The sequence below is a fragment of the Micromys minutus genome (genome assembly GCF_963924665.1).
Source record: "Micromys minutus genome assembly, chromosome: 32".
In the NCBI taxonomy this organism is placed as follows: Eukaryota; Metazoa; Chordata; class Mammalia; order Rodentia; family Muridae; genus Micromys; species Micromys minutus.
The window spans coordinates 5,856,593-5,868,580 of record NC_137967.1 but is presented as its reverse complement, the minus strand read 5'-3'; the positions used below and the strand labels follow the sequence as shown (position 1 = coordinate 5,868,580).

The following is an 11,988-nucleotide window of genomic DNA, read 5'->3' as shown; positions in this document are numbered from 1 at the left end:
AGTGGGAAGTGCCCAGTGTATCCTCGGCGCTACCTGAAGTCTTCATCAGCCCGGGTGATGGGGGCTGAGTGATTCAAGATCAGGCCAATGAAAAGAGAAGGCTGCACAGGGCGTCACACCCAGCAAGTGCTGAGGGGCACATTATTCACGCTTGCTGCTGCTACGGTCTGACAGTTTCCTAGTATGTCTCCATCCCCCTCTTCATCCCCACACCCTTCCCCAGGTCCCTCCACCCTCCACAAGTCCCTCCCCTGCAGCCCACACTGACCACTGCCTATACTCTTCCCACACACGCCTGCATCCTCTCTTCTTTGCTGACTTGCTCCCCAGACCCGAGTTCAAAGGCACCTCCCCATAGTTCACCCGGGTCATGACATAGCTTTGCAGTGTTTTCTGCTTATCTCCCTAGGTGTTGCTCCCCAGTTTCTGCCAGGTTCTCCGCACTTGTGCATCTCTGGACAAGCAAAAAATCTCGGCAGTGACTCTACCCGTCCTCCCGCACCTCACTAAGTGCCCCACACCCCCCCTACCATACCCTCTCACACGCTGGGAACATAACTGCATACCAAGTGCACACAAGTTTCCCTGAGAGGTACAGGAAGAGGGACAGCAGAGAAACAGAAGATGTGGAGTCTGAGGGGCTGAGAGACAGACAGACTGACGCTTGCACGGAAAGGAAGAGATTTTAAAAGGCAGAGGAACACACACAGAGAGAGACAGAGACAGAGACGGAGAGAAAAAGAGGGGAAGAAATAGAGATGTGGAAAGAGAGAGGGGGCATTAGAGAGAAAGTTTGAGACAGAGAGCAGGGGGGGAAACTGAGGCTTGAGAGATGCAAATACAGCAGACACATTGAGACGGGGAGGCAGACACGGAGAGGATGGAGTCAGAGAGCCCGAAGGGTGTCTAGAGCTCTACAATATTCAGATGAGGGACTCTGCAGGGTTGGATCCAGCAGGCTGTCACTCACACCGATACAAAGAGGAGCCATTGAGATAGCCTCCCGCCCATCTTCCTGGGATCATGGCACCAGGTTTCTGGGGACAGACAATGCCCAATTGTTGGGAGTCTCGCTCCCCATGTTGCTCACGCTGATTCCCAGCCTGGGTTAGGGGCGGGGGACAGTTTATCGAAACACTCTTTCTCAATAGCTGGGTGGCAGTTCCCACTCTCCTCGGGACACGGAGGTCTTCAGCACCCACAGAGAAACGTACAGGTAGGTGAGTCAGCCTGACCCCACTGAACCTGGGCAGCTGGTTCCAGGGCCTCAGAGATACAAGCCAAGGAGAAGAAGCTGCCGGCTCCCTAGAGGGTATAGGTGGGGTCTTTGTGGAAGCTTGGACACTACTGGCTAACCAGGGAACTGGCATTCAGACCTCAGACTTATTATGTTCCAAATCCTACAAATCCAAAACTAAGAATGAGCTTCTATCTCCCTCTACCTCAGACCTAAAGGTTTTGGCCCAACCTTTCTCCTGTGGACCAGGGCTCCAGGCTCTCCCTTTCTCCTCAAACTAAAGGGTCCCAGATCAACACTCTCCACTTAGATTTGTGGTCTAGGCCCCAGCCTTCTTCCCTTAACCCAGGAGTCCAGGTGCCAGCCATCCCTTAGGCTCAGAGGTCCAAGGCTCAGCCTTTCTTCTCCAGACCCAGGAGGTCAGACCCATTTCCTCCCTCAAACTTCAGAGACCCAGGGTCACTGTGTTCTAGAGCGGGCTTCCCTGTAGCTACCTGGTCAAGGGTCACCAGAAGCAGAGCTGTGGGGCAGAAGGAATGTATGTGGGAGGCTTGGGTGAAGAAAAGGGTGTGACTGGCTTCCTCCTGGCTCAGAGACCAGAAGAGAGAGGGGTTAAAAGGGAGCTGGGAGACTCGGAGGACAGAGCCCGCCTCTACCGGGGAGGCCACAGAGCCAAGCGGGTTTCTGGAGACAGTCTGCTACTTGGAACCCAGCACCCAGGTGCCCTGTATTTCATGCCGGTTGGATCGTAAGGCAACCTTCTTTCTGACAGTCTGCTCTGCCTCTCCTCTCGAGGAGCACCCTGCCTCGCTGTCTTTCTCTGCCCCTGGCTCCCTGGAGTAGGTGGTGTCATTTCCCCCCCACCTAAGTGCCAGCAGATACGCTGCTGGCCACCCGCAGGTAAGGCCACGGGTGCTGCGGTACCTACAGGTATGGGGTGAGAGAAGGGTGAGGATGGAGTCAAGGTGCAAAAGAAAAGTCCCACAGAGAGGAAGAACATCAGGGGCTCCTTGGACTGACCTCTCTGTTCGTAGAAAGGGACGCCAGAGCCCCCAGGGCTGTATGGCTTTTCCCAAAGCCACTGGGACCATGTGCATGGTTGGTGAACACACTGACTTGCATTTGCTCTCACGGGACCCTCAGATTCAAGGTGTGAGCTGGGAAGTGAGAAACCAGGAGGTAATAAGTGGGGGGGGGGAGGGTGTAGACGGGGAGGGTATATGCAAAGATCAAACAAAAGCAGGCGATCAGGACAGGAAGGATGGAGAGGGTGAGGAAGAAACAGGGTGGGGTCATGACTAATGGAATTGTCAGCTTCCCCCTCTCAAGATGCCCATGAAGATGCTAGCAGTGAAGACACTGGCCCTGTGCTTGGTTCTTGCTAAGTCAGGTGACTAAAGGAACGGAGAAGGGGGAGGGAGCTGGTGGGTGCATTGGCACGGTTTGGGACAGAACTACACAGCTTTGAGATGAGGAAGGCCCTGGGGGGGCTGGCTAAGAGCAAGTCTGCAAGGTGGGTCTGAGGATAAGGGATGCACAGAGCTTTGAAGATGGAGAGAGGTGGGCGTGGTGGTGCACGCCTTCGATCCCAACACTAGGAAGGCAGAGGCAGGTGGTCTACAGAGTTCCAGGCCAATCAGGGATACACCCAGAAATTCAGTCTCAAAGGGGGGGGGGTGAGGCGGGGAGGGTAAGCTGGAGAGATGACTCAGAGGTTAAGAGCACTGAGGTTCCAAGTTTGATTCCCAGCAACCACATGGTGGCTCACAACCACCTGTAATGGGTTCTAGTGCCCTCTTCTGGCGTGCAGGCATGCGTGCAGGGAGAGCATTGTATACATAATAAATGGATATAAAGAAGGAAAACCCCGGAGGGTGAAGGTAGAGAGGACGAGGAGGTAGATTTGGAGATGACAGTGAGATTAGGCACCCACTTGACTTCAGCTCGTCTCAGAAGGATCTAGGCTCTCTGAGCTCTTCTCTCACCGAAACCCTTCCTCCCTCAGCCTGGTCAGAGGAGCAGGACAAGGTGGTGCACGGAGGGCCCTGTCTGGAGAACTCTCACCCCTTCCAGGCCGCCCTCTACACCTCGGGTCACTTGCTGTGTGGTGGGGTCCTCGTCAACCCACAGTGGGTGCTCACAGCCGCCCACTGCAGAAAACCGTGAGTGTCCTCTGTCTCTAAGAAGTAGATGGAAGGGGGTCCCGAGGGTGCCTTGCAGACTTCAGAAGGGAGGCAGACCTGAGCATCGGTCACTCAGTAAGCAACTCTCTTCAGCCAGGTAGCCGTAGGTTCCAGGATCCTGGAGGTATCTCAAGCCCCTTACAAAAGTAGTGCACCTTTTGTATATAACCCATGGGTATCCTTATATGAACTCTGACTTGTATCTCCAGAGAGGCTGTCAGTGCGGGTGAAACAGTTGCCCTGAGTTCCATTCCAGCATCTCCTAAACTGGGCCTGGTATTCACCACTATAGCCTTCGCATTTGAGACACGGAGGCAGGAGAATCAAAGCCACAAGCTGGGCCCCAGCTACACAGGAAGCTGGAGGCCAGCCTGGGCTGCAAGCGACTTCCTCAAAAGAACGGGGGCTGGAATGATAGCTCAGTGGTTAACTCGCTTCACAGTCATTAGGCCTGAAGTTCAAATCCAAGGACTGAGTCACAAGCCAGACAGCCTGCAAATGTCTGGAAGCCCAACTCGGAGGGTTCAAAGCCTTCTTCTGGCCTCTGCACATGCACAGATGTGCTATACATACTCACGGAGCCAAATAAAATTTTTAAAAAGGTTGGACAGATAGGTGAACTGTTAAAAGCACAGACTGCTCTTGCAGGGGATAGGAGCTCAGCGCCCAGCACCCTTGCGGCGAGTCTGAACAGTCTGTAAATCCATCATCGGTAGATCCAGCACCCTCTCTGTCCTTCATGGGCAGCTGCACCCAAGTGTGGATACCCTACCCACACATATATTTAAATAGAAAATTAAATCCTGTGAAGTTATCTTTAGATTACATATAGTGCCCGTGGCAATGTAAACGCACCGTAAACAGCTGCCAAGTCATTTTGTCTGAGGAACAGTAATGAGAAAAAAAGTTTATATATGTTTAACGCAAGCACATTTCCCCCCAGATACATACTTTTAAGTGTTGAGTTTATTATTCTTGTGTGGGTGTGCACCTGCCACGGTACAGCCGTGCAGTTCACAGGACAACTTTGTAGAGTGAGGTCCTCTCTGTCCATGCTCACATGTGTTCTGTAGCATAAGCTCAGTCTTTTGGGTTCGTGTGACAGTCACCAGCTGAGCCATCTTGCCAGCTCCTCCTCTCTTGTTGCTTGGCTTTGAGCAGGGTCTCTTTATGTTGCCCTATTGGCTTGGAAAACACACTATTGACTGGGTTGGCCACAAACTCACAGGAATCCTCCAGCATCTGCCTCCAGAGTGCTAGGATTAGAGGTGTGCCCCACCGTGTTCTGCTACTCCCCCTAATACTTTTAGTCTGTGGTCAGTTGAGTCAGTTGGCTGTCAAGTTGTGTGGTAGGAAAGTTCTGAAGGCAAAGTTCTAGAAGCATGGGCTTGCCTTTTACTGAGCTAAGGGAGATGGAGGGAGGAGGGAGGAGGGAGGAGTGGGGCAGGTGATTTCTCTGGGAGCCTTCAGTGAAGCCCAGGATGGTAGGTGAGTCCTAGCTGTCTTCTTCCCAGGAACCTGGAGGTGTCCTTGGGGAAACACAATCTACAGCAAACAGAGACTTTCCAAAGGCAAATCTCCGTGGACAGGACTATTGTCCATCCCCGTTACAACCCCCAAACCCATGACAATGACATCATGATGGTCCATCTGAAACATCCAGTCAAATTCTCTCAGATGATCAAGCCTCTGCCCTTGAAGAAAGACTGCTTTGAGGAGAATCTCAACTGTCAGATCCTGGGCTGGGGCAAGATGGAAAATGGTCAGTGAGAAGAGATGGTTGGGAGTGGCCAAAGGGACCAAAAGGAAGGGTTGTGATGATGGAGGTGGGATCGTAGATGATGAATAAAAGATATGGGGCCATGAGAAGATGCTGATGAAGAGGATTGGCAGGACACCTGTTTATGGGTAATGGAGGGAAAAGAAGGTTGAGGAGCTGGACCAAATGTGGGTAGGTCTCAAGATGAAGGGCCAGTGAAGAAGAGAAAGAGAAACAAAAAGGGCATCTGTGGGAAATGGGGGGTGGGAAGGGCAGTAAGAACAGTAAGACATGAAGGGGAAGGGGAGGGAAGGGGTGTGTGAGCCTGGCCCATCTCCCTTCCCAACAGGTGACTTTCCAGATACCATCCAGTGTGCTGATGTCCAGCTGGTGTCACGGGAGGAGTGCGAGCGTGCCTACCCTGGCAAGATCACCAGAAGCATGGTGTGTGCAGGTGACAAGGAAGAAGGGAACGATTCCTGCCAGGTGAGACCGGGAGCAGGAATCCGAAGTCAGTGACAGGCAGAAGACAGAGACACAGACCAAATCAGGGCTGAAGAGAGATTGAGAAAGTCAGCCTGGGAGGACACTGGAGGATAAGGCAGGGGAAGGGACTCCGCCCCACACGGGTAAAGACAGATAAGAGAGAATCAAGGCAGCTTGGGGCTGAGGGGTTGGCTCAGTCGGTAAGATACTAGCCATGCAAGAATGAGGACCTGAGTTGCAGGGCGTGATGAATGACATGTATGTCATCCTGGAACTTGAGGACAGAGGCAGGCATATCCCTGCGGTTCATTGGCCGGCCAGCCTAACCTAATGGGTGAGCTCAGGCCTGGGAGAAACCCTGTCTCAAAAGGCACAGTGGGTGACTCCTAAGAGAGAATACCTATGACTGCTGGTCCTCACCTGCACATACATGTATCTGCATGCACACACTCTCTCACATGTTCACACACACACACACACACACACACACACACACACACACGCATGCCCGCATGCACGCACGAACACAAGACACACCCAGCAGAAACAAGAAGTTTAGATGCAGGGTCGGAGACCCCAAGAGCCAGAGAGATGGTAAAAATGTGTAGCCAAATACGGATGAGCTTGGAGAGCCTGAGATTTCATTGAATGGTCACCCTGGTGGGAGTTTTGAACAACTGTGGAGAATCAAGGGTCAGAGAGATGGGACAGGGAGCCATCCTTCCTCAGAGCCGCAGCCATGAAGCACACTTGGAAATAGCTGAGCTCCTGATGAGGGGGGCATCCCAGCTGCAAAGAGGGGTTCTCCGCTCGTCCCTCAAAACCTACAGCTGGGCTTCTCTGGACCTCATTCACAAGCCTTGTCTTGGCCCCAGACGCACAGCAGTTTCTTCCGCATCAGCCTGCGGGGTACTGGGGTAACAGGCATGCACCACCACACCCCTATAATCTTCAATACCTTTCCTGGAACCTCTCTACATGCGATCTTCTCAGACTCCTTTTTAATGCCAGAATGACTCTAGACCAGGGAGGGCCAACATCAAGCTACCAAGAAAGCAAGGGTGGGGGTGGGGTGGGGTGGGGTGGGGATGGGGAAGCCAAGAAAGTGAGATAGTGGTTTGTAAGCAAACAGGTAGGCACGGCTGGCCTGGGATCAAGGGATGGAGAACGTTGAAAGATTTTTGCCTCCCTCTTGAGTCCCTGCCTTCCCAGCCTCCCCTGCTGATCTCAGGACTTTTGTCTCCCTCTCCCTCTCTTGCCTTCTCTCTTTCCCTGTTCTCCATTGATAACCTTTCCTTTTATGGAGCCCAGGGGTCTCTCTGTGTCCTGTGACACTCTTCTTGCAAGTGGTGAGGATAAACATGTATCCATTCCAGACAGAGAAGCAATAATGAACCAATGAATGGCACCAAAGTCCAACTTGGTGAAGCAATGAGCCAAAGAGCTTTATAGGGGTTGCTTCCAGGAGTATGGGTGAGGGGTTATTTATAGGAGGAGACTCATGGGAAACTACATCGCCAAAAGCTCACCCCAGCATGGGGGGCAGCTCACTTAAGCTAGACTGTGGGGCTCACTGCATAGTCTGCAGGCGGCTCAGCAGGTTGGAGAACGTCTCCCTCTGGCAGCTGAGACCTCCAGGCAGTTCACGTTGTCAGAGAGAGACTCTTGGTAGTCCTTACTGCTTACATAGACTTGGGGAAGGAGGAACCGAGTGTGTATCCAGTCAGTTCCAACACCTTCCGGAAGCATTTGAGTGGTTTGTTTATTGAGCTCAAGGATCTTCACTTCGGGGTGCAAAGTTTCAGCTCCCCTCAGAATGTGCTGTAAAGCCAGGATCTTATACGTGCTCAGCAAGCATCTTGGTGAGCTACAGCCCCGCCCCTTCTTTTGCTTTGAGAAAGGGTTTTCCGACATAGCACAAGCTAGCCTTAAACTTGCAGTCTTCCCACCATGGCATCCTGAGTATGTCAGATGACAGGCGTGACCACCACAGCCTTTCCTTCATCTCCAAGTATCTCTAACTCTCCATTGTCCCCACATATACACACATACTCACTCACACACATTCACACACACACATACACACATACACACACACACACACACACATACACACTTCTCTTCCTGCTCTTACCCCTCTCCTCCTCCCCATTCTATGTGACTTTCTGATTTTCTCTCTGTTCCACACAGGGTGACTCTGGAGGTCCCTTGGTATGCGGAGGTCACCTCCGAGGGCTCGTGTCGTGGGGTGACATGCCTTGTGGATCAAAGGAGAAGCCTGGAGTCTACACCGATGTCTGCACTCATACCAGATGGATCCAGAACATCATCAGAAACAAGTGACTCTGGCATGAGACGTCCAGTTCTTGACCCACGACTCCCCTGACCCCAGCTGGCTACATATTCTCTCTCCCAAAACCCTGCTCCGCTCTCAGAGCCTTCGGACGTGCAGCTCCAACCCGCATACTTAATAAATGCAGTGACACAGAACACAGAACACTGCTTTCCTCAACCCTCGAATCCCAGGGAGCTTGGAGAATACAGGCCACAATCCTACCCCATGGGTGTGGTTAGCAGATGGAAGCCCAGGGTGGCCACTTACAGTCTGGGCACCCTTGGGAAGTGCTTTTCTTTAGAGTGTGAATGTCCTCATTGGTAATATTGGGGTAATATTGGGGCTGGTGAAAAGCTCGGTGGTTAACAGCACTTACTGCAGGAATAAGGAATAAGTTCATTCACTTCTACCAGTAAAAGGCACACAGTAGGTGTTTTTCTTTATTCCACTTCTGCTTCTTAGAAGCCTAGCTTTTCCTACAACCCAGTTTGATAACCACTCTTTCTCAAGCTTTTGTGTTTTGGCAGAAGTGAGAAAGCCTCAGCCCATTACACCAGCGTCCTTTCTTTTGAGTCAGGGACCAAGAGTGGGCTAGCACCTTAGAATGACTCTTGGTGCAGATGCTCAGTAGGAGAATGTCTTTTGTTGTGGTTTGGTTTGGTGTGTGTGTGAGAGAGAGGGAAGGGGTTAGAGGGGGTCTTTCTACGTAGCTTTGGCTGACCTGGCACTTGCCATGTAGACCAGATTGGCCTTAAGCTCCCAGAGATCCACCCATTCCCGCTGGGATTAAAGGCATGAGCCACTGTGCCCAGCTTCATCTCCTTATTTTTGCTGCTGCTGAAGTCACTAAGGTAACAAACACCGTCTGATCTCAAGTCCACGGCAGCGTAGACTCTTCTCAGCCTTTCTACCCGTCTCCCCAGCAACACCCCAGCATGGAGGGCACAGTGCTTTTGAAGGTAAAAAAACATGATTACCTCTGACAGAATATAGTCCTTATTTCAGACAATTAATTCTGATTTATGCCCCTTTTGGTTATTTTAATTTATGTTTAGTTTGTGTAAAATATTAAGTATTTTGGTGCATACATCTGGAAGATGGTCAGGGTCATGGAAATTCCAAATGTGTTTGCTAAGGTGGGCATGGAGTGGTGGCGCACACCTTTGATCCCAGCACTCAGGAGGCAGAGGCAGGTGGATCTCTGAGGCTACCCAGGTCTACAGAGTGAGTTCCAGGACAGCCAGACACACATAACCAATAAACAAGATGAGAGGATTGTAAGACGGTGGCAGGGGTAAGGGTGACAGCAGACAAGTCTCATAAAGGACCTCAGACACCAGCATCTGGGCGAGGACTTTCCCCTGGAGGTCATAGGAAGGCACGGAACATTTGAGAGCAGCCACTGAGACAAAGGGAAGAGAACACAACTGTGAGGTGTGGGAGGCATTTTGGATGGTGGTGCAGGGAGAGAAGAGGTGGGCCTGGGAGTGGGGCAGGGTTGAAGAAAGGTGTCTGGGTGTGGAGGTTGGGTGGGTGGCACTGGTAGTGAGGGAACATCCTGGGTGTGAGAGTCTTTAGAGACCACACCAGACGCTGAAGGCTGGGATCTAAGGCAGAAGTATGTGGCATGCCTGTTGACATCTGATAAAAGGTCGGGCAGGGAAACTGGGCTTGATGGAAAGAAAGAAAAAAAACAGTTCAGAGCTGAGAGTTAGAACTTTATACAGCCAGATGGCCTGTGTCCTCCTGGCTCCACCTGCTGAGTGCTCAGATTGCAAGCATGCACAGCCATGCTCAGTTTGGTGTGTGGTACTGGGAAATAAACGTGGAGCTTTGTACATGTCAGGCAAGTCCTCTGCTAGAGCTTCAGCTTAAAAACCAATGATTCAGAAAATGGGTGTCAAGATCCCTGAGTTGGGAGCTGTCCTTCCAAGGCTATCAGGTACGATGAAAGTAGCCTAACCCGGCCACCCGGGCTTGTCACTTCACATCTTAGTTAGGATTACTGTTGCTATGATGACACACCATGAGCAAGGCAGCTGATTTAAAATGCATTTAACTGGGAGCTCATAGCTTCGCACAATGAATCAATGGCCGCCATGGCAGGGAGCAGGGTGGGAGGCTGGAAACAGTCAATCTGAGGGCTGAGACCAATAAAATCGATGCCAAGAGGATGACACAAAGAGTTAATGAAACAAAGAGATGGTTCTTTGAGAAAAGTCAACAAGATGGACAAACCCTTATCTAAGCTAAATTTGAAAATGGAGAACTCAAGTTAACAAAATCAGAAACAGAAGAGGGACACAAGAGCCTACGCCAAGGAAATCTAGAGAAACGTTTTATGACAGAATTAGAAAATCTTAAAGAATAAATTTATTTCTAGATACCGCTTTTCAAAGTTAAATCAAGATCAGACAAACAATTTAAACAGCCCTATAATCCCTAAGGAAATAGAAGCAGTCATTAAAAGTCTCAACCAACCAAAAAAGCCCAGGGCCAAATGATTTTACTACAGAATTCTACCATATGTTCAAAGAAGAGCTAACACCAATACTCCTCAAATTATTCCACAAAATAAGAACCAAAGGAACATTGCAAAATTTATTTTATGAATCCACAGTAACCCTGATACCTGGACCACATAAAAATTCAACAAAAAAGAGCATTACATATCAACTCCTCTTATAAGAATAGATGCAAAAAAAATCAATGAAATATTTGCAAACCAAATCTAAGAACACATCAAAAAGATTATCCACCATGACCAAGTAAGCTTCATCCCAGAGATGAGTCAACATACAAAAGTTAGTCAATGTAATCTATTATATAAACAAACTAAAAAAATAAAATATGATCATCTCATTAGATACCAAAGATGGCCTTTGACAAAATCCAACACCCTTCATGATAAAAGTACTGGAGAGATCAGGGATACAAAAAACATACCAGACATAATAAAAGCAATCTACAGCAAGCCTGTAGGCAACATCAAATTACATGGAGAGAAACCCAAAACAATTGCACTAAAATCAGTAACAAGACAAGGCTGCCCACAATTTTTATATCTATTCAATGTAGTACTTGAAGTTCTAGTTAGAGCAATAAGACAACCGGAGGAGATTAAGAAGATACAAATTAGAAAAAAATCAAATTATTGTTATTTGCAGCTGATATAATAATACACATAAGCGACCCCAATAATTTTACTGGGGAACTCATAATAAACACCATCAACAAAGTGGCTGGATATAAGATTAACTTTAAAAAAAATCAGTAGCCCACATATATACAAATAGTAAATAGGCTGAAGAAGAAATTAAGGAAACAACATCTTTCACAATAACCACAAATAATATAAAATAGCTTGGGGTGACTCTAACCAAGCAAGTGAAAGATCTGAATGACAAGAATTCCAAGTTTTTGAGGAAAGAAATTGAAGACGATATCAGAAGTTGGAAAGGTCTCGCATGTTTGTCACGCACGGAGACCCAGAGCCATTAGGCAGAGAGAGAGCCTAGGTTGGAGTTCTCAGTCAGCTACCCCCACTTGCAGCTTGGAGCTGGGAGGGGGGACCCCAGGGAAGAAGAAGAGGAGGAATTTCAAGAACCAGAGAGGTCCGGGGGAGTGGGGGTGTCTCTCTTTGACTCCTTTGCCTGCTTTGGAGACCCTTTTCTCCTACTGGGTTGTCTCACTTAGCTTTGATTTGAGGGATTGTGCCTTACTGTATCTTGTTGAGCCATGTTTTGGTTGATGTCCCTGGGAGGCCTGGTGTTTCCTAGGGGAAACAGATGGGGATGCAGAGTTGGTGTGGAGGAGACAGAAGGTGGGGGAACTGGAAGAAGTGGAGGGAGGTGAAGCTGTGGTTGGGATGTACTGTATAAGAGAAGAATAGTTTAAAAAAATTTTAAAGAACAAACAAGACGTTGGGAAGGGGTGTGGGGGTCTGGGAGGAGCTGGGGAGGAAGTAAGGGTGATTGTGATCAAAATA

The 11,988-nt window shown here is 49.6% G+C and overlaps 1 protein-coding gene across 1 annotated transcript; it reads left to right on the top strand.

Moving 5' to 3' along the window:
• Positions 1-2,566: 2,566 nt before the first annotated feature.
• On the top strand, positions 2,567-8,008 carry LOC308413508 (kallikrein-6-like; the record flags this gene model as incomplete). Its single annotated transcript, XM_080908527.1, has 5 exons — positions 2,567-2,627; positions 3,243-3,399; positions 4,935-5,182; positions 5,529-5,665; positions 7,856-8,008. 5 exons carry the CDS (start codon positions 2,567-2,569, stop codon positions 8,006-8,008), a joined length of 756 nt encoding a protein of 251 aa, XP_080764653.1.
• Between the last annotated feature and the right edge of the window lie 3,980 nt (positions 8,009-11,988).